This window comes from Trachypithecus francoisi, unplaced genomic scaffold (genome assembly GCF_009764315.1).
Source record: "Trachypithecus francoisi isolate TF-2019V2 unplaced genomic scaffold, Tfra_2.0 Lachesis_group0, whole genome shotgun sequence".
NCBI lineage: Eukaryota > Metazoa > Chordata > Mammalia > Primates > Cercopithecidae > Trachypithecus > Trachypithecus francoisi.
The window spans coordinates 136,883,279-136,906,384 of NW_022681453.1; the positions used below are offsets into that span (position 1 = coordinate 136,883,279).

At 41.2% G+C, this 23,106-nt stretch overlaps 1 protein-coding gene across 5 annotated transcripts in view; it reads left to right on the forward strand.

The window, feature by feature from the left end:
• The window catches only part of MOBP (myelin associated oligodendrocyte basic protein), a 58,816-nt gene that overhangs the window by 23,100 nt on the left and 12,610 nt on the right, over positions 1 to 23,106 (forward strand). The window contains exons 3-6 of one of the 5 annotated variants that reach the window (XR_004437249.1): positions 5,368 to 5,433; positions 7,992 to 8,201; positions 8,461 to 8,810; positions 19,568 to 19,791. Coding sequence is in view for 1 of the 5 variants with exons in the window: in XM_033212114.1 (XP_033068005.1) it covers positions 7,996 to 8,201; positions 8,461 to 8,776 (522 nt within the window). In the remaining 4 variants the exon portion in view is untranslated. Of the gene's footprint in view, positions 1 to 5,367; positions 5,434 to 7,991; positions 8,202 to 8,460; positions 8,924 to 19,567; positions 19,792 to 21,606; positions 22,158 to 23,106 lie in introns of those variants that run through there. The other 4 variants (XR_004437250.1, XR_004437248.1, XR_004437251.1 and 1 more) reach the window with 4 other exon arrangements.

Genomic DNA, 23,106 nt, shown 5'->3' on the forward strand with positions numbered 1-23,106 from the left:
AGTGTCTTGACTTTGAGCTGAACCTCAAGGCAATGGAGGCATTTGTTGTGCAGCTGTTAAGTGGTAAAAGACAGGGGAAGGAACCCTATGGGAAAAGTTCCAAAGGCTTGAAATAATCCTGTCTCTTGGGGGCTAGGAATGATTGGGTTGGGCTGGATGCACTTACCAGACGAGGGTTCCTTCTTGAATAAAAAGCCTTATTATTGAAGAAAGGTCATCTTCCCATAGACTTTTTGCCTACTTTTCATTGACTAGAATGTGGTCACATGGGGGAATTGTATAGATTAAACAAGGCATATAGCACTGCCAAACAAAATCAAGGTTCATTACTGAGTAAGGGGAGAGTGGATATTGGGCAGTCTACTAGTCATATTAACCATTATGAGTTTGCTATTTTAAAACTATTAGTGTATGATGTTGGGGATTTCACTTAAATTCTTCCTCAATTTTCTCATCTGTAAAATGGGGATAATAGGAACTACCTGGAGGGTTGTTTTGGGGAATTACAAATGTTAGATATAAAGCATATGGAACATATGCTCAATAAATGGTGCAGAGGTTTTTGTTCTCCTTTCTTTGGGTGCTTCCCTTCACTTTCTTCTCCTTCTTTGAATACTTACTTCACTTTTCTCTCCTCTTTAGTTTTAAGTTATATAGAAACCTGGAGAAGATTATATTTTACAGTTTAAAATTTGTTTTTTTTTCTTCATCCTGCCAGAGTTCATAATTATCTTTGCTTGCAATTAGGTGGTATCTTTTGTGAAAACGTCATGCAGTGTTTATAATTTGTTTTTAACCACTAAAGTAAATAAATATGTGATTAATGCTTAAGTATCATCAGAGATACACAGTGAGATAAATAGAGTGTGTCTAAAACATTCAGCAGGATTAGACAGGTCATTTAAATGAATTCTCATTAGTGAAAGGAAAATATAATTTGTAAGTAAGTTATTTACATTAGTTACAGTGCTAGGTTCAATTTTTTATTTACTTTATTTCATTTCATATTTTCAAAGCCCCTCTGAGTTCATTGTTATTATTACAGGAAACTGAATGTAACCAATTAGGAATGTATTTGGTTACATGTAACTGAAATAATAGTGGTTTATACAAGGTGGAAGTTTGTTTGTTTCTCATGAAAAAAGGTGTTCAGAGTTCAAGAGTCCAGGCCAGAAACAGCAAACTCCACAGTCCTCCAGGATTCAGGCTCCTCTGGTATTTTTGCTCCACCACCTCACAGGAAGTGGCTTCACCTGTGAGGTTGAGCTGTGGTCCAAGATGGCTGCTGCACCCAGGAATAAACTGCTAGACTACAGTGTGTGCACATTTTTATCCTCACTAAACAATCCCAGATTGTTTCCAGAAATGCACAGTCTTTGCAAGCACAGGTAGAACAAGGTCCTAAAGCAAATATGAACAACTGTTGGGGTCACTGTCATAGCGACTGCTTTCTCTAACTGCCTTAGAATCAGGAGCCAAGGTAACAAAAATAGCTCCAAACATTTGGAAATTTTACAATAGATTTTGGAATAACTGATGAATTGAAGAAGAACTCATCCATAATTAAAATGAAGATTAAAAATTATTTTAATATTTGTGGTATGCAGCTAAAGCTGTACAATGGAAAAGGTTATAGCCATAAATGTACATATATGAAGCATTTGACTCAATAAGGAAAAAAAACAACAACACAAATATAAAGAAAATGGAAGAAAAGAAATTATAGGCCAGGTGCAGTGGTTCACGCCTGTAATCCCAGCACTTTGGGAGTCTGAGGTGGGAGGATAACTTGAGCCCAGGGAGATCTCGTCTCTACAGCAAAAAAAAAAAAAAAAAACCAACAACATTAGCTGGGTGTAGTGGCACACACCTGTAGTCCCAGCTACTCAAGAGGCTGAGGCAGGAGGATTGCTTGAGCCCAGGTGGTCGAGGCTGCAGTGAGCTGTGATTGCACCACTGCACTCTAGCTAGAATGGGCTACAGAGTGAGACCTTGTCTCAAAAAAAAAAAAAAAGAAAGAAAAAAGAAAAAAAGAAGTGCATACAGAAATGAATAAACTGGGGGAAAAAAGAACAAAGAAGAAAACCACTTCCTTACTTTTGAAAAAAAAAAATGAAGTAGATAACTTCTGACAAAAGTACTAAAAAAAAAATGAGAGAAAATATAAATATAGAGTATAAACTATAGAGAAGATTATAATTACAGATTTATTACAAATTAAAAAAACTGTAAGAGAACACTACAGGTAACATAAACTTGAAAAGTGAATGATTTTTTCAACAATATAAATTTGAATAATATGTAAGGTGTGGTCCTACTTTTTATTAACTGTATATTTACATGTAAATATTCTCAAAGAAAAAAGGTTAACATATTTTACAAGTGACTAACCATGGGGTAAGAATTTATGAATTTGTATTATTTTCTTTTTCTTTTTTTTTGAGACAAAGTCTCGCTGTGTTGCCCAGGCTGGGGTGCAGTGGCATGATGTCGGCTCACTGCAAACTCTGCCTCCTGGGTTCAATAGATTCTCCTGCCTCAGCCTCCTGAGTAGCTGGGATTACAGGCACCTGCCACCATGCCCAGCTAAATTTTTTTTTTTTTTCTTTTTTTGAGATGGAGTTTCACTCTTGTTGCTCGGGCTGGAGTGCAATGGTGCAATGTTGGCTTACTACAACCTCTGCCTCCTGGGTTCAAGCAATTCTGCTGCCTCAGCCTCTCAAGTAGCTGGGATTACAAGCATGCACCACCATGCCCAGATCATTTTGTATTTTTAGTAAAGGCAGGGTTTCTCCATGTTGGTCATGCTGGTCTCGAGCTCCCGACCTCGGGTGATTCGCCCGGCCTAGTCTCCCGAAGTGTTGGGATTACAGGCGTCAGCCACCGCACCTGCCCTGGCTAATTTTTATATTTTTAGTAGAGACAGGGTTTCACCATGTTGACCAGGCAGGTCTTGAACTCCTGACCTCCTTGAACTCCTGACCAGTAATCTGTCTGCCTTGGCCTCCCAAAGCACTGGGATTACAGACACGAACCACCGCACTGGGCGTATTATTTTCATCCATCTGAGTTTTCTAACTTTCAGCAGTGAATATAGATTTTTTAATCCACTAATGGACTGGAGGGGAGGAGCTGCAGAAGTGCCTGTGGGTCACACTTCCCTCAGGGCCCATCCCAAGCTTACTGCTAGTCCTGGACAGGGACCCTTCTGGCTCTGGCCGAGAAGTCCTGGTTTCTATTGTGAAGCCTCCAAACTCCATTCTTTGTCTTTCTCTTCTGGAGTGATTTGTTTCCCCAATTTTCAGTCTTTCTCACCCTAGGACATAGACCCATGGATCTTTGAGCCTTATCCCACCCCTGGATCCATCTCTAGTCCCCCGAAGTCTAGTCTGGGCCCAGCACCTGGAATCCTATTCCTTGGGAGGAGGGTTGAGTCTATAGGAAGCACAAAGCAGTGTTGGACCTGGCTAAAGTCCTCGGGATGTTGGAGTCACACAGATGTGGATTCAAATCCCTTGCTGCCTCTTACTGGCTTATAGATTTAGTCGAGTTCCTTAGACTTTCCATCTTTAGTTCGTTAATAACGCCACATTATAAAATGACATAAAGTATGCAAAACAACCATACACAATGGTGCTCAGTAAATTGTTACTTCTTCGCTGTTAGTTATTTGCTTTATTAAAGGAAAAACTTTAATAAAACAAATTCAATTTAACAGAGTTTAATTCAGCAAAGAACAATTCACAGATCAGACTGTCCCCAGAACCAGATTAGGTTCAGAAGGACTCCAGGGCCGCCACACAGTCAGAAAACATCGATGGACAGAAAAAGGAAAGTGATAAATAGAAACCGAAAGTGAGGTACAGAAACAGCTGGACTGGTTACAGCTGGAATTTGCCTTATTTGAACACAGTTGGCTGTCTGTGATTGACCAAAACTCTGTGATTGGTATAAGATGCAGTTACAATGTACACATCCAGTTAGGTTACAGTTTACTATGTACAAATAAACCGTTAGGCGGAACTTAAAATATGTAAGGATGTGGCTTTAGGCTAAACTTAATTTAACAGCCTGTATTTCCAAGGAATTTACTAGCAATCCTGGTGTGTTAGGAAACGATGACTCTCATTTAGCATGTGGGGCTTAACGTTTTTAAATTGGAGGGTGGCGTGGGGCGGATAGTTGAGGAGGCAGTATATAGAACCACTTAACCAGGTACCCCTACTAAGTGCTGTATTTCTGCCACCAGGGAAAAGTGGAGGCCAGTTTTTGTTGTTGTTGTTGTTTTGGAGACGGAGTCTTGCTCTATCACCCAGGCTGGAGTGCAGTGGTGCGATCTCGGCTCACTGCAATTTCCGCCTCCCGGGTTCAAGCGATTCTCCTGCCTCAGCCACCCAAGTAGCTGGGATTACAGGCACGTGCCACCACACTTAGCTAATTTTTATATTTTTAGTAGAGGCCGGGTTTCACCATGTTGGCCAGGATGGTCTCTATCTGCTGACCTCGTGATCTGCCCACCAGTCTTTTCAAAAATATAAACATTTTACTAAAGGAGGGAGAAAATATTATTTTGAAAGTTGGATGCATTTTCAGGTGGTTGTGCTGGGAATGGTGAGGTTCTTCCAGGGAAGGGAATTACTTTTTCCTTCAGGACCATGCATTGATGGATAACTGGAGGTGGTGCTGTCCTCTGCCTGACATGGTCAGGGGAGACAGGGAGTGAGGGAAGTTGTCACAGAGTAAGAAATAATTTTCCCTTAAAGTGCTGGGGGGAAGAAATGACTGGGCAGGAGTGCAAATGGGCATACAGTGACCCAGGCGTTACATCAGCTGGAGCACTGAGTGGGATTTGAGAATTCATTTAGGGAAGGAATTCAGATCTTCAAATCTCCTTATCCCATATTTCTTAAACAGTTAGGACAAGAGCTAGATTTTCTGTTATTTGTGATGGGTGCTTGAGCTGTTTGGAAAAGGTGACCCTAGAAGGCCGGAACAATTGGGAATGTCTGAGTTGCCTGTGAAGAGTTGAGTAACAGTCTCTATGTGCTGAGAAGCTGAAGAAATTACTCCTGAAGGTTAGTCCTAAAGTGTTTCATTTTGTTATTTCTGATGGAAAGAGAAACTCTAGATGAACTTAGCGACCTATGTAGGACTTGGGGAAGGGCTTGGCAGACGTTTGGGGTCTTTGCAATGAATCTGACCCTATAAGTCAGCTGCAGCTTCTCATTGGTCTATACATACCTGTCTGGATAAAGGGCTCCTTTGAATATATCTGATCATCTCCTTTTAAAAATTCAGCAATTTCTCTCCTAGGAGACTGCTACTCATCCTACCTTTCTGAATTTCCATTACTCCTTCTTCCCGCAGCTTGAAGGCACGTCCACTCCTCCTCCTGGAAGCCTTCCCTTGACTGATTCCTCGCTGAGTTCACAGGTATCTCATCCATGCCCAAGGTTTTGCCCCCTTCCATGAGGTGAAGCGCTTTCAAGACGAGAGCTTTAGGTCCTGAGTTTAGAATGCCCGTTTCTTTGTGGATGTCCTTGGCTTTTTAAACTGATGGTATTTCAGACCAATGAGATGATCTCCCTCCTTCTCATCTACTTAGACCTCTCATTAGCTGATGGCATGACTGTGTTCCCGGTCACACAGGTTACACATTTCACCTGCCTCAATGCCTGTGTCCTGGCTCTATTACGTCTTCCAAATCTGCAGTGTAGATAGGATGAGGGCTCTCAGGGGTAATGCAATTCACTGTGTATCTGCTTAGGTATCAGTATTCCCAAGCCCTCATTTTGGCCAGATGAAATGCCTCTGCCCATGAAGTTTCACCTTGTTCTCTAGCCCAACATATTGCCCTCTCTTCTGTGGACTTTTCATGTCATTGCGCCAGCACATTCTCATGTTCCAGAGCATGCTGGCCTTGTATCACACTTACTGATGTCTGTGGACATTCCTCTATCTACAATGTGAACTCATTGTGAGCAGGATGTTTACCTGATCTACCCACTTCCTCATCTCAGTGACTTGTATTTATTTGGTCTCAGTAAATGAGGTTTTTCTGGCCATTAGCACATTATGTGCATTCTAATCACTTAAACTTGCCTGTATCTCCCACTGGTGGATAAGTTTCTTGAGGACTGGACTAAGCATGATTTAGCTTTGTGTCCAGTATGTGAACTGAGCACTGTGCCAGACAAAACCAAAGTGTATAATAAATGTTAAATTAAATGGGCGAAGTTAACTTCATTTATCATTTAGTATTTATTACACCTTAAATAACTCCAACATTAAAAGTTTAGGGTTAAAAAAATGAAAGGTTTGGCAAAAGCAGATGAGCCTATAAGGGAAAGGGACAAGGAGAGACTAGAGATAGAGGAGGAGATCTAAGAGAATGTGGTGTCACAGGAAAGGAAAGAGTTTAGGTGGAGACCAAATATGAAGACAACTGGTTTAGCACCATGGAGGTCTCTGGGGAGCTATGTAGAATCATTTTTCCTTGGGAGGAAAGGACCAGGAGCCACAGTGGGGTACACTGATGAGTGAGTGAGTGGGAGATGTAAAGATGGAGGGAAAAAGTATTAATAATTGTTCAAGAACTTTGCCTATACAAAAGAGGAGGGTAACAGGGAAGCAAAAAGACATGGGAGCAGGATCCAGAGAGGATTTTTTTTAAAAAATGGGGCATATGAGTATGTTAAAAGCTGATGGAATGGGGAAAACTTTCTGGAAAAAATATAAAACCTTTAATAAGATCTAAGATACTTAATTACATAAAACTAATTATTTTTGCATGATAAAATCAAGTGAAATATTGGGAAAGAGTATTTTTAACATCCATAACAGATGTGACACACAATTTGGATGACCACAGAGATGCAAAAACAATGTATTTGTAACTGCATTCTACCTGCTTCTCAGCTGTCATTTCTATTTGTAGCAGAAGACAACCACACCAACAGACAAAAAAATTAAAATATCCCCTCAATGTTATTTAGTTATTTTTCTGTACTCATCCTTAAAAACCCAGATTATAGGTTCTGTCTTCAAGGAATCCATCCTTTTCCCATGATTTCCTTTACCTTTGTACACAATTGTATTGGTCAGCATCACACTGTTTTGTAATTACATACTGCACATCTGCGTCTCCAACCTGACCCTGAGTTTGTTGAGAGCAGAGACATTCTCAGTATCCAGTTTATGCCCATTAACTATGTTGATTCTTATTGACTGATAGTCACGTAAGTCCCCTGTGGGCTTCAGTGTTTTGTAGTGTTAGGTAGGACTATTTCTGCATTTGTCACATTCCTAAAAGGAATGCTTTCAGTCCCCAGCAAGTTCCCCTGTTGCCGCTTCTGAGTCAGAACCCACCTTCTCCAAATATAACTATGCTCTGATTTCTAGCACCATCGATTAGTTTTGCCTGTTCTTGAACCTCATATAAAATCAATCATACAGCTCAGCTTGTTTTCTTGTGTCTGACTTATTTTGTTCAACATTATGTCTGTGAGATCAAAATGTGTTGATGTATGTCAGCAGGTCAGCAGTTTGTTCTTTGTCCTTGTTGTGTAGTATTTTATTGCATGACTGATGATTGTTTTAATAATAAACAATAATAAATTTTTTTTTTTTTGCTTTTTAGAGAAAAGCCTTTTCCTAACTCTAGAATATTATTTAGTCAAGAATATGTTTGGTTTTAAATGTTTTCCTACGTTACATGGGTCTCTAAAACATAAGGAAAACAAGAGCCCATGTTTATTTTTCTCCTTGAAAACAGGATTTTTAAAAATACACAAATGAAAATTAATGAACTCTTAGTAGAGCTCCTTTCCACGGAGTTGGGGGGAAGTTGCTCTGCCAGAGTTTTGCTCTGTAGGACCACCCTGAATGTTACCTTGGACTATGGGAGTAGCAGGGGGCTTCCTGAGTAGAGGGCTCCCTTGCCTGATGTGCGTTTATGTCTCCTTCTGTCTCCTTGCATCGGCGATTTCCAGTAAGATGAGTCAGAAAACGGCCAAGGAGGGTCCCAGACTCTCCAAAAACCAGAAGTACTCCGAGCACTTCAGCATACACTGCTGCCCGCCGTTCACCTTCCTCAATTCCAAGAAGGAGATAGTGGATCGGAAATACAGCATCTGTAAGAGCGGCTGCTTCTACCAGAAGAAAGAGGAGGACTGGATCTGCTGCGCCTGCCAGAAGACCAGGTGAGCGGCCGCCCAGCCCCGCGGCGCCGGCTGGGCACAGCGCGTGGTCTTGGCTCCGGGCACGCCCCTCCCTCTCCGCCCCCCACTCTTCCCCCTAGTCGGCTCCGGGTTAGGCTCCGACACCGAAAGGCACTCCAGGGAGACTGGAAGGTGGGTGGGGGAGCAGGGCCTTCCTACCTGTTTCCAGCTCCTGCCAGCGTCGCTTAAGCAGCAGAGGAGAGCCCTGGCTCCCGCCTCCAGCTTCTTTTGGCCCTCTCAGAACCAGCCGCCGTGCCAAGTCCCCTCAGAAGCCCAAGCAACAACCAGCTGCGCCCCCCGCGGTGGTCAGAGCGCCAGCCAAGCCACGGTCCCCTCCGAGGTCTGAGCGTCAGCCACGGTCCCCTCCGAGGTCTGAGCGTCAGCCACGGTCCCCTCCAAGGTCTGAGCGTCAGCCACGCCCCCGCCCAGAGGTCCGACCACCGCCAGCCAAGCAGCGTCCCCCTCAGAAGTCCAAGCAACAGCCGCGCAGCAGCCCCCTCAGAGGGCCAGGCGCCAGTCGTGGGGGGTCCCCCGTCAAAGCTTCTAGGTTCTGGTAACACCATCTCTTCCCTTTTGTTCCCCAGCCCTAAGGTTAGTAGCTGCTTCCTGTGTTTACTAACACCGGGCTGTCTCCACGGCCCTTTTCAGCCTTATTACCCAACCTGTGTAATCAACTCCCTCCATTAAATCCCCTCTGGTTGAAATACCTAGTGTGGCTTCTGGTTTCCTCCTAGATGCTATTGGTGCATACTTCGGGTGGCTGTGGCCATTGCTTCCTTTGTTTAATAGAACTGGAAGTTGTTAATCTATCAATTGAGATTATAGACCATGGTAACAGATTGAATAAATGAGTTCCTCAATGCCTGTGCCTCAGGGAGATAAGGAATGGTGACTCTAATCAATATCCTTATATGTAAAAGGAGAGGTTAATCCATTGGACCCATCTATCCTCCCAACACACTTCATCTCATGTCAATCTCAGTGGCAATACCATTCACTCATTCACTTACTCAACAAATCCTATTGCATACCTGTAAAGTTCCATTTGATGTGCTGGGGGAAGGGAATATGGCAACGAGGAAGCTGTGTTATTTGGGATTCACCAGGACCATATAATAGAATAGGTGTCATCGTGTAGGGATCAGTGCCGTAATGTTTTCGTAATATGCATGTACATGGGACCATGAAAACCATAAGCAGGGAGTTACTGGCTCTACCACAGGAGTTTGGGGTTTTACAAGGGACATTAGGATAGGATGAGTAGACGGCAAAAGCAAGGTGAGTCATGTAGAGACAAAAAGAGGGCCAGAGATGAACATGTTCACCTACCCTATCTTAGTAGGCTAGGTTTTTTTTCCCTTTCCTTCTTTCTTTTTTTTCTTTAGCAGTTTTAGGTTCACAGCAAAATTAAGGGGAAGGTACAGAGATTTCCCCTATATTCTTGCCCCAACATACACATGCCTGACCAATTTTTAAATTTATTTTAATTAATTTATTTATTTACTGTTCTGAAGGTATATCAGCACGCCAACTTTTTAGAGCTTTTATTATTTGGAAGTGAACCTGTTTATAAGTTGGTGTTAATTGTATTCTGATACCCAGCACTTCTGTAGCATCTACTGTGTGTAGGTATCACATGATATTTACTGATTTAGTAGGAAGAAGAGTCAATGGCGGAGAATGTTAAAGATGCCCCTAGAGAATATGGTTTTTGGGTCACCACTAAGGCCTGGGCATCTGCCTTTTTAGTAAGAATTCACCACCCCTCCCCCCAAGGTACAGTTATGTAGATAGTACACAGACTACACAATGATCAATGCTGACCTAAACAACCCATAAATGAATAATCCAGATTATTTGTGATGTGAGGTAAAAAAATGTGGAATGTGACAAATTTATGGTACCAAAAGGTTTAAAAAGCATTAAAAAGGCACAAGATTAGGCAAGTTTCATTTGTGAAGGAAGTAACTACTCACTAAAACTTTAACAGCAAGTTGTATGACAGATTACCTAGTCATTAACTGAGACCCTCTTAAGGAGCCTGAGTAGAAGGGTCGTAGGACAGGTAAGTATTGATATATGGAAGTAGTTAGAAAATGTATGAAACAGAGGAAATTAGTTGTATAAAAGGCATGTCACCTATGGTGGTGTCTTTGGGTGGCTGGAGTTCAATCAGGACACAGAAAGGAGTTAGAAGACAATGAAAGCAAACTTCACCATACTCACAGATTTGTCTGGACCTAACCTTGCTCAGTGTATTCACCTAAATTCAGGAGGTATCCTAGTGCTGGCGTGCTTGACTCCCTCGGTTAACTAATCTCAGTGGGTATCAGAGAAGGTGCCTCCACAGGCTGTTATTACCTTCTCAGCCATTGTCCCTTACCTGGGAACAGAGGATCTGAAAGGCTTCATTCATAATATCCCACGACTTCACTTATGCACTATCGGAGTCCTACTTGAGATATTCATTTTTCCTTCTTAGATTCCCAAAGGTCTTCAGGTAATATATTGGAGCCACTTCTTTGTCATATTGTCTATTCCTTTTATTGATACTCATTGACTATTTTGAATCAAAGGAGTGGGAGGCAGGTTGATAGGAAATATTTGCTCTTAAGCAGAGCTACTAACTTGCACATGAAGAAAGGGTAAAAAAGATTTTCTGAAGCCAACTTGCTTTCTGAAACAGTGCTATTTCTGAAGTATTGCTTTTAGAGGTTAAATAATTTTGGCAAAGGCCTAATTGGGTTCTTAATAACTCCTTTGGATAGGTCTTCTCAAAAACCAGAGAATGATGTAACATTAGAAATTGATTGTATGGTTTCCAGCATCCTGATTAAACATAGTAGCATTATTAATATTTGATAGGAGGTAACAATGGCGTCACCCTCTTAGTTTATTCTGTCCTCTCAGTTCTAAGATTTTAGGAATTCACAAGGTTGTCCTTGCCTTTGGGTTTAACAGGTATGTCCTGGGCCTCTTTTGGTTTTAGTGTTCTGCTTTTGGGAGCTGGGGATCTGTGGTTCTTTGAAAACCACCATGGCTGTGAGTGGTTAATTTGGAGTCAATCAGTCACATATATTCGGAAGTGCTGTGTGTGCCTTTGACTCATTTTTTTCTGCACAACATGTTTTATATTATTAAATTGAGCCCTGCACACAGGCAGCCTGGCAGACTGTGATTTTCCAGGAAACAGCAGAGCTAGAGAAAAGGTCTGAGCTCTTTGCTTTCTGTTCAGGCTCTTGTTCTGCCTGTGTCTCAGGTTGCATTACTGCTTTTATTAGTTTGGGTGACTGAACTCTTGAATTTTGCCCTACCTGTGGCACACCGTCTTTCCTATCTGGGAGCAGGCCTTTATACATCCTGGTGGTCCCTATAGCACAATGCTTATGCAGAGCAGATGCTTTTGCAGAGGCCTAGGTTAGCCAGAGAGGTTTCCAGTCCTGGGAGCTGTGTGTTGTTTTGGAGTGTGACAGCCTCTGTCTGGTCACAGGTCCTACCTGGTCCAGACCACATGGTTAACTATGCCTTCTCTGATAGCCACCTGCCTGCATTGGTTTTCCAGCTGCTGAGGGTGGTCATGTGTGCATAGAGCTGCTGAGCACAGTTTGGGAAAAGCTTTATAGCCTGGTGGGTTGGTGCCACCAAAAATGGATAAACCCCAGCTACTCCCCAGACTGTCTTGGTTCCACCAGCCCCCACACATTCATCAGAATATGCATCTGTCTTTAAATCCTTCCCCTCAGCCTCAGAGGATGAAGCATTTATTTGCTGATGAGGCCAGTTCCCCACCCCTCCCTGTGATCTTCCAACCTCTTATCTCCTTTGGGATCTTGCTGTACAACTTAGCAACCCTCCTAACCACTTCAGCCTTTGTATCTTGTCTCTTTCTCATTAGCATTTTGACATGTTTTGCTCTCTCATATTGACTGTGTGTTCACATCTGGCCCCATCCTCTTTTCTCTCTACCTTAGACAAATTTTAAAAACAATAGTGTAAACTCATCATCTTTACTTCCTCAAATCCCATCTGCTCTTCAACTCATTGTGTTCTAAATTCTTCCCTTAGCACCCCCTGCCCCTGGAATTCCTCTTGTGCAGATTCCTCCAGAAGTAACAATGCAAGGGCAAGAAATTTATCTGGGAGGTGAAGGGGACACTGGAGAAATGTGGGAAGCAAGACAAGGGAGGGAAAGAGCCAATTAAAAAAAAATACATTATCTAACCAATTCTCATCATGGGTTCCTGGAGCTTAGTCCTGCCGAGGACCCCTGGGGAACAGTGTAGACATGTGCGTCAGTTATCTCACCAGAGGGGTGGAGGAACTGGGATATTTATACACCAGTTCTTGTCAGTCATTAGTTAGCCAGTGCTGCTTCAAGGGTGGGGGCATTCATTCTTTGACACATCTAGCTTGTTAAGGAGATGGCAAAGTGGGCTGCAGCAGCAAGATACAAATCCTCAGGAAAAGAAAGGCAAGTGCTGGCACCTGGAAGTGGGGCTGAGCACAAGAGTGGTAAGGGCAAGGGGTTATGGGCAAGGCACCAGTAGTGTTTGCTCTAGTGGTTACCTGTGGCCTTCATGCTGCTTTTCCCAATGAATGCTGAGCCCAGTCTGTATATCAATGGTGCTTTCTGTTGGATTTGTTGGACTGTTCTCTCATTCAGTCTTTAAACTCTCTGTTCTCTTGGTTTCTGTGACTCCTTTCCTCCTTTTCTCTGCAGGAACTTTCCTTCTCCATCTTCTCGTGAGTGCTTACTCTTCTGCCAATTGCTTAACCTTGAGGTGCCCTAGGGTTCCATACTGAGCTCTCTGCTTATATGATTTTGCCTTCTCTTGTAGTTTTAATTATGACTCACATGCTGATAACTTCTAAACCTTAATTCATCCTTGACATTAATGTATGAGCCTATTCACTCAGCAGATCAATTTGATGTTGGAAAATCTAATCTGTCTACTCTTGATTTCTTCCTACAAAGCTTGTTCTTCTTTTTGTTTGCTATCTCAGCAAATAACACAGCTCTCCAACTAATCCCCCAAGTTGGAAACCTAAGCACATTGTAACTTCCAATTTTCCCTTGCATATAAATGCCTGCCAATTTGACTTTCTGATGGGAAGGGGTGCAGGATTGAGATCAAGCTAGAAACAAAGTAGTGGGAATGGAGGTAGTTGATAAAATAAGGCTCCTCCATAGCACATATGGAGGGATTGGCTTTTGATGAGAACAAGAAAAGCTGTTAGATTGTGCAAAGTAGAGAAAGACCCATTAATAGGCATTAAGACAGAGGCAGGTCATGCCCGAGAATGAGTGAGCTAGAAGTTTGAGAAGGTTAGGGTACACCTGGAATGTTAGAGACCAGGCTTCTATGCAGTAGTTAGGGCTGGCTGAGCTCAGCTCAACAGAGCTGTATAGAAATCATTTGTTCTTAAGGAACTCTTTCTCCAATGAAGGAAACAGATTGCCACCTCTGAAATCATCAGTGGAGTCACACAACTCCACATCCACACTCTGCTTCTCTTCCAACTTGTTTGCCAAATGCCCTCACAGCAACTGTTCTTAAACTTTACCATGTGCCTCCAGTGCTCTGACTCCTCCATTTTTATCTCCATCTATCAGACTCTTCACTTTCCTCACTTTCCAAATTAGAAATGATATCCCAACATTTTAATATCTTTCACAAATACCCTAGAATTCCTTGCTTTCTGAATATTTGTCTTACACTCCTGGGAAAATCCCAGCCTTTGATGAACCCAACTAACTGGCTTCACCATGCTTGATTTTGGGCAGCTAAGCATCACTGGAGAAAAGCACTCAGCAGGACAATGGTAGCTGGGTATAAGCAGAATTGTGTTTATCCTATCACTAAACAGTTTCCTTTTGGGCAGTTATACTTCAATTGCATGCATTCAGACAAAAAAGGAAGCATGTACCTCAAAAGTGTCATGTATGCACGTGTAGTCTATATGCTCACACAATACTCCACATGTATCAGGCTTACTGATGTATAATTTACATGTGGTAAAATTAAACTCTTTTGGCATACATTTCTATGCACGTAGTCCTATGACTACTGCCACAAGTAAGATATAGAATATTTTCATTACCCTTCAAAATTTCCTTATATTTCACCTTTGCAGTCAACTCCCCAACCTGTAGTAACCACTGACCTATCTTCTGTCCCTATAGTTTTGTCTTTTCTAGGATTCTATGTAAGTGGAATTATATATTATTATAGCCTTTTGAATGTGGCTTCTTTTACTTAACATAGTGCTTTTGAAGCATGTTGTTGCATGAGTCAATAGTTCTTTCTTTTTATAGTGGAGTAGTATATATAGAGTATATATACACACACACACACATATGCATCCATATGCAACTATGGCCCAACTTTTCTTTTCTTTTGTTTTTTTTTTGAGACAGAATCTCGCTCTGTCACCAAGGCTGGAGTGCAATGACACGATCTCGGCTCACTGCAACCTCCACCTTCTGGGTTCAAGTGATTCTCCTGCCTCAGCCTCCTGAGTAGCTGGGATTACAGGCGTGTGCCACCACGCCTGGCTAATTTTTGTATTTTTAGTAGAGAGGGGTTTCACCATGTTGGTCAGGCTAGTCTTGAACTCCTGATCTCATGATCTGCCCACCTCGGCCTTTCAAAGTGCTGGGATTACAGGTGTGAGCCACCGTACCCGGCTCCAACATGTTAATCTGTTTCACAATTACCCTAGAATCCTTTGCCTTCTGAATATCTGTCTTACACCCCTGGGAAAAACCCAACCTTGGATGAACACAACTATATATATATGCATCCACATACAGTATATATGTATATAGTATATATACATATGCATCCATATAGTCTCTATGTGTATGTTTATATGTATGTGCATATATGTATATACATACGTGCATGTGTGTGTGTGTGTGTGTGTGTGTGTATATATATACACACACATATATATGGATTCACATACCACGGCTTACTACTCACCAGTTGAAAGACGTTTGTTTCCAGTTTTGGTGATTATGAATAAAGCTGTGAACATTATGTGAACGTAAGTTTTCCTTTCTATTGGGTAAATAACGGACTGGTAATGCTGGGTAATATGGTAGATATTTGTTTAAACTTATAAGAAACAGCTAAATTATTTTCCAAAGAAGTTGTAACATTTTGCATTCCTGCCAGTAACCTGGGCTTATTGTTAACACTTGGTACTATCAGCTTTAAAAATTTTATTCATTCTGATTGGTATGTAGTGGTATTCATTGTAGTTTTAATTTTGCATTTTCCTAATGGCTAGTGAAGTTGAGCATCTTTTAATGAGTATAAAGATAATCCACCAAAGACACTTATTTGGTGAAATCTCTGCTTAAATCTTCTACATATAAAAATTGGATTTTTTATTATTGTATTTTAAGGGGTTTAAAAATATTCTAGATACAAGATGAGGGGTTTAAAAATATTTTAGATACAAGACATTTATAAACAATATTTTTTGCAAGCATTTTCTCCAAGTCTGTGACTTGCCTTTTTATTTTCTTAACAGTGTTTTGGGAAGAGCCAAAGTTTTGACAAAGTCAGATTTATCAAATTTTACTATCACACTGGTCTTTAATAGTAATTTTTATAAATTTTATAAAATTTATAAATTGTATAAATGTTTATAATTTTTATAAAGTATAAAATAATAATTTTTTATTTTATTTTTTTTTTTTAATTTTTTATTTTTGATACTCCAGTTTCTTCACCTCTCTGAGAAGATACAGATGAGATACTGATGTACATGTCTACACTGTTCCCCAGGGGTCCCCAGCAGGGTCACACTTTTTGTGTTGTATTTAAGAAATCTTTTTCTAATTCAAGGTCACAAAGATCTTCTCCTATATTTTCTTGTAGAAATTTTAAATTCTAGGTTTTACTTTTACAATATTATCCATTTTAAGTTAATTTTTTGTAATGGTGTGAAGTATGAATTGAGGTTCAAATTTTTGTATATGGTTTGCATATGGCTCAATTTTTTTTGTAATTATTTCAGTTCATCATCATTTGTTGAAAAGTTTCTCCACTGAATTACCTTTGCAATTTGGCCAAAAATCGGTTGATCATATATTTATAGGTTTATTTCTAGACTTTCTACTTTTTTCTATTAATTTATATATCTTTCACCAAAATCATACTTTATTACTGTAGCTTAGTAGTACGTATTGAAATCAGTTAGTGTGAATTCTCCAACATTATTCTTCATTTAAAACAATTGTTCTGGTAAAAAATTATTCTAGTTTTTTTACTTTTTCATATAAATTTTCAGTGTGTCAGGTTCTACAGTATATTATGGTAGGATTTTGAAAGGAATTGTGTTGAGCTTATAGATCAATTTGGGGAGAACTACAACAATATTGAGTCTGATAATTCATGAACATGGTATAGCTCTCTATTTAATTAGGTCTTTTTTTTGTTTTGTATTTTCTAGTACACAGATCTTGCACATATTTTGTTTGATTTATACCTAAAATTTTATGCTTTTTGGTGATATCACAAATAGTAGTCTTTTTCAATTTTGATTTCTAATTGTTCATTGCTAGTATATAAAAATATAACTGAATTTTGTATATTGATCATGTATCCTGTGATTTTGCTAAACTTACCTATTCTAGATTTTTTGTGGTAGACTCTAGGGTTTTCTATATTGCAAATTATGTTGTCTTTGAATAGAGACGGTTTGATATTTTTCTTTTCAGTCTGTATGCCTATTTTGTTTTTTACGTTTTGAACTGCTGTTTTGTTTAAAACATTTAATTTTTAGAGAAATATTTTAACAAGATTAAATTCTTGCCAAATTGGCTCTCTGGCTTATTACAAGGGATTACAGCCTGAAGGCCCAAGCCTAATAACACAAGGTGCTTGGGTTGGGTTGTTAGTTTATTCCTGTGCTTTCTTTATATCCTCATTTCAAAATATGGCTCAACTTTCCTCATGGCCTCTTGACTGATGTACTGTATTATCAAGATAGAGAATTGGCATGAGCATTCTTTGGATGTAAAGAATCACAGAGGTCCTAAATAGTATTAGAATTACTATGAGGGTAATTGTTCAAAATTGCCTGATGTCATCTTAATGGTTATGAGAGATGGTTACCAAAGCTCTAGGGATTGGATTTACAAGGTGGTTTCAATTTCAGTTCACATTTGGGGACAATCTCAGTCTTGGAGGGAGTTAACATCTTGAAGAACAGTCATGTGGTAGTTGTCCATGTGTGGGCCAAAGACTGATGACACTTTCTTCTCAAACCCTACATGGCCATGAATTATCTGTTTCCTCTATTCAGCTGTGTGGACACAGTCTTTATAATTTCAACCTTTCAAAGCTGTGCTACAACACGATGACTAGAGCATTTTATATAGGACATGACTTTTGTGTACTAGTAACCTGTTACTTTCCTGTTTTGGGTTTGTCAGGGTGAATAATGTGGGGATATTTTGTGGAAGCAGAGTCTAAAGAGTCATCATTATTGTCAATGGTAAGGGGTACTGGCATAGCCCTCTGACTTAAGAGCCTTCACACCTCTTGCTGAGCAGATGGTCTCCCTTTCTGTAAGCTCCCTTGATACTTCCAATGCTATAATTTGGACATCTTTGCTGATCAGTTCACTTACTTGTCCATCTTCCTTGCTGGATGGAGTGTGCATAAGTCAGGATCAGAGAATCTTACATTCATTCGCCCAGGGCCTCACTCTGGGCCTGGCTGATGTTATTGACTGAATGAGCCCTATGAATACACTTGTAGTCAATCTGGCACAGTGAGAAGGGCAAGGGCTCTGGCATCATTCCAACAACTGGAAATCAAAATGGAAAAAAAAGGCATGAATTGAAAAAGTTTGAGTCTGAGCTCTGCTGTCTGTGGATTTCCTGTGTCTGAATTACTTATTCTAAGTCACATTTTCCCCATCTGTAAAATAAGGATATTATCTACTTCATTAGTTCATCATATTATAGTATTAGGTAAGTGGATATTATTGGAACAATTATTTAATGGATACATTGTGTCATTTAACCCTAACTACTAGCATATTATCTCCAACTCAGTTGCCTCTCCTGATTGATTTGGAATTCAGGGGCTGTTGCTATATAAACTGGTCATCCCCATTACTATCAGTGTGGCTGCTATTGCTAGTAAAGTGCCAATTAGATAATTAGATGCTCATATTACCTAGGATGCCACAGTGGCTGATTGCAGAGATACTTGCTGAGGGTGATGCCTGGGATCTGTGGGCTTCCGTGCTGGTCTCAGCACCTGGGTTTTATATTCAGCAGTATCTGTGGGGAGTTCGAAAACACTCAGGCAGCCACATGTCTGGAGGTCATACAGGCAATCCAGAAAGTGTAGAGATTCCTTCCTCAAATTTCAAGGGATGTGTTCCAACCTTCTAGTCTACAATTCACTCCACAAGTTTTAATAACATATTTCTGTGTTTATTTTTTTCTGGTATCCTCAATCCAGTTGGAAAGGTATCAGCTTTGCTAGCTTGATATATCATTTGGGATTTTCAAAATGCTATTGCTAATATCTGAATATAACTTTTATTTCTAATATTAAAAACTTTCCAAATTACACAAAAGCTGTGATCCTCAAAAGTTTTGTCCCTAGAATAAAATTATGTGACATTCCTAATGCATGCATTTTGATTTTTGTGTATTTGTTTTTTAAACTAAGAACTTTGATGATGTGCTGAAACTATTCGACATAGCTTCATTTCAAAGGCAGTCACATAGAGTTCTACTTTCTAAATAAATTAAAGCTGATCTCACACAACATTTCAGTTGGGTAAGCTTGCAGGCAATGCTTATCTGGGCCACACATTTATAACGTCTAATGTCTTTATTGGACGTTGTTTATCTCCTTCTTGAACACGATTTGTTCCCCCATCAAAGTGGAAACAGTATGTTCACAATTTTGTAAGTGATATACTCTATGTGTATATGTATGTATATTCACATCTTTATGTCTATAAGTAGTAAATTTTTTTTCCAGGAGTGGGTGTACTTTAATTTCCTTTGTGTTTTTCTATGTTTCAAAATTATCTACAATGATTAACCAGAAAAGCAATAATTATCATACATAAAATAGAACTTTTAAAGAATATCTTTCGTAGACTCAGGCCAAGAAAAAAATATTATCATATAATTTTTGACCAGAGACTACCAGAATTAAGAAATTAAAGAGAGGGATTCTGCAGAATAACCTCAAAGGTAGTCTCAAAATCCACAATTATATTAACTGAGCACAGAGAGAGAGAGAAAGAGTATACATCACCTACCTGTGTCATGTGTTTTTCTTTTTCTCTTTGTAAACCAGATTGAAAAGGAAGATCAGGCCGACCCCAAAAAAGAAGTGAACAAGGAGGAGTTTAAAGTGAATGAACGGCCTTGGCTCCTGGACTCATTGCTTCACAACTCATCTACCCTTGGATGAAGTTATCTGGCTTCAAATATTATGCAGGGGCAAACACCTGCTGATGCGGCAACTGCTGATGCTCATGGTCCCCATGGCCTGGGGGCCTCAGGGCAGCCTGCCTGGAGGTGAGCAGGGCTATCTCTGTGTGTTGTACTCCAGTCAGGGGGTTCCAGCAGCACCCGCAGGCTCCAGAGCTCAATGCACAGTTCTTTTTGTTTCTCCTGCAGTCCTTTCTTCTCCAGGATATGCACAGGCCTCCAGGGTCTTTCATGGCTCAGGGTCAGGGTGGCTCAAATGCCAACCCACATGTTGTCCTCCAAATATTCCCTTCTATCCCTGGCATCCTGTTGCTGAGCTCAACTTTTACTTTTTGACTTTCTCCTTTGTAATTAATCTCTATCTGGGTTTCTCTCTTTCTCCGTGCCATTTGGTTTCTTTAATTAGTTCCCTGTGCCAGCCCACAGTCAGAGCCATAATTGGCTCTGGGGAAGATCCAAGTTATTTTCTGAGTAAGATATTAGACTGCCATATGATCCAGAGATGCAAAGAAATCCCTAGAGAGTGTAGGAGTTGTCTAAATCCATGTGTCAGTTGTAGCCAGCGAATTGTGTTGAAGCAGAGAGAAAAGGCATGAAAAGCAGCCCTCTCCTACTCCTCAGGGCCCTGTCTCCAACCTTACATGAGGCTTTTTGCACATCTCCTCCTGGCCCAGCTGGGGTGAGAGCAAGTCCTCTAAGGCACTGCCTTTGAGCCTTGCTCAGCCCATCTGAATGATTCCAACTCTAGAATTGACTGCTTTCAAATTGTGTGACCTTGGGAATGTTATCTGGCTTCAACCACAATGTGCTAACCCCATCCCCTCTCCCAAGTGATCCTAAATACATGGCTCTTTCCCCCGACCCTACCCCACCTCGGGACACAGGCTCATGGCCTTATGGCACTTCACCACCAGAAGTGGTGCTCAGAGTTCCTATTTCCACATCTAACCCGCTAATTCCTGGGAAAGTCTGAGGCCTGGTCCCCCCAGTGCTTTCCCTGGCTGGCCTCTCCACATTTTCATTTGATGGTGGAGTGAGATCAGGAAAAATAGGAGAGGAACTTTGCCCTGGGGGAGAAGAGAGTTAAGTGTGGAAAGGGGTGAGTTATAGGAGGTTAAGTAGTCCAAGATTTCTCTCCCTGTGTGGGAGGCCATTTCCTGATGTGAGGGGGTTTGAACCCAATTATAATGGGACAGGGTTGGGTATTGACTTCCCATCTCTTCTCTCTGTTTTTCTCCCACTATCTGTAGCCCAAAACTCTTGCAGAGGACTTGGATCTTTAGTATGGGGTCTTGGTCAGGGTCATAGGAACTAACCCCGATCCTCACTCCACCCGGATCTACCACATCCCCTACACACAAACACATGCTGCGGGGAGGGAGTTTTCCCCTGGGTCAAGTGGAGGATCCTTAGATCACCTTGTGCTCCTGTGGACTGGTGTGTGTGTGTGTGTGTGTGTGTGTGTGTGTGTGTGTGTCGGGAAACTTAGCTTTCAGAGAATGTCTATGGGCTCTCACTTTCTCTCTCACACACAAATACTGGGGACTTCTCCAAGTCCCTGAGGAGCCTGACCACTGAAGCTGATCATGAGATGATCGTACACCTACACGCCGCCTTCAGGGGCCTGGTCTTGACTTAGGGCTGCACTGTATTCTCAGCAGTGGCCTTGCAGGAACCCCTTTTGAACTGCTTTCCCTATTCAACCCAGAGTTGGGGTGGTGGGAGAAGAGGGGTTGGAGTGAATCCATCTCTATTCAAATTCCAGCTGGGATTACTCTGGGAGTCTTCCTGGCTTGTTTTGGGCCCAAACTTAGCTACATTGTTTATTGGCTCCCAAAGTCGGGATTGGAGAGTGAAAAGATGCAGGCAATGAATCCTTCTGCACTCTCCTCCCCAATCCAGTGCTTTTCTACCTAGGAGGCCAGTGAAAGGGAGAAGAGGCCATGCCGTAGCCCACAGGGGACAAGGCTCATTGTTCTTTCAGGCTTGCTTCACTCTGCTTTTGATTCAGAAGCTCTTTCCCTACCCAACAAGACTACACTTTCTTGACTTCTTTCTGTTCTTTCTTTTTGTACATATAAACGGTATGTTGTGATATATTCTCAGTGCTTGTGCCTACCTTGGAACTCTGTTCTTGCTGTTCACTCCACATGTGATACTCTGGTCCAAGATCTTGGCCAGGTGCCTTCTGCTCAAATATCATCTCAGAGGTGCTTCCCTTGAAATCTCGGTGCTGTTTCCATAGTTACTCTATTTGATCACTCTAAGTTTTGTTGTCTTCATAGCACTTATCACCCTCTGGAACTATTCTGTTCATTTATTTACTTGTTTAATGCTTGGCTCTTTTCCCCTCCTAATGTAAACTCCATGATTGCCAACATCTGTTGACTTGCTCCAGTTCCCCCCTCCCCCCATGTTCCTGGCACTAGTAAGAACTCAATAAACACTTGTTGACAGAATGAATGTTTGTTTGTTGTTTTTTATAGGAATATTTTTTCAAAAGTTCAGATATTTTTAAGAAGTCAAAGGTGTCTATTGTATTTAGCAACAAGGAGCTGTTGGTGACAGTGTAAGGCACTCTCTGTGTGAAGTAAATGGGAGGCGAGGAACAGGAATTTGCAATTGTAGATGCAATCCTCTCCACTAGGCTTGACCATGAAGGAAGGCAGAGGAATAGGGCAGGGGCTGGAGTGTTGCACTTACTGAGGAGGCACCTGAGCATGTAAAAGTGCTGCTGGGAGGGCAGCGGCAGAGTGGGTGTGTGAAGGAGGAGGAGTGGATCACTGATGGAGCCAGCAACTGAGTTGTTGAGGGGGCCAAATCAGACTCAGGTGAGAGGATCAGGCATGGAGCAGGGGTGCCTTTTCACTGGAAAAGAGGGAAGGAGAAAAGGAGAGTGTAGATTATGGTGGATCTGCAGACTTAGTAGCAGGACCTTGAGGCAGTTTCTGCTTGTGGTTTTGATTTCCTCTGCAAAGATGGCCTGTTCACAATGTGGGTGATGGTGTTGGGGTCAGAGGCATGAGGATGGGAGAGAGAGTTATAAAGAAATCATTTCAACTCACATCTTTGAAATGATCTATATGATTCTTTCTCCAGATGAATTTATATTTTTATTTATTTATTTAAAATTCAAGATAACATTTTGCCACTACATTTTTGCCTACAACTTCATATTTAGATCTAAATTCCAGATCTAAACTTGAGGCTCATATGGTTCCAGGTGGAAGAAATAAGAGTTGGAGAAAAAAAAATGCAGAGTCTAATCTTCCCAGCGAATAAAGATTCACGGGGAAACTTTGATGAAGGGAAGCTGCAAAAATTCCACCAGATTACAGGGAGATGGACTTGTACTCTGAGACAGTAATTTGTTCCCTGTCCATCTAGGCTGCTGTTCTTACA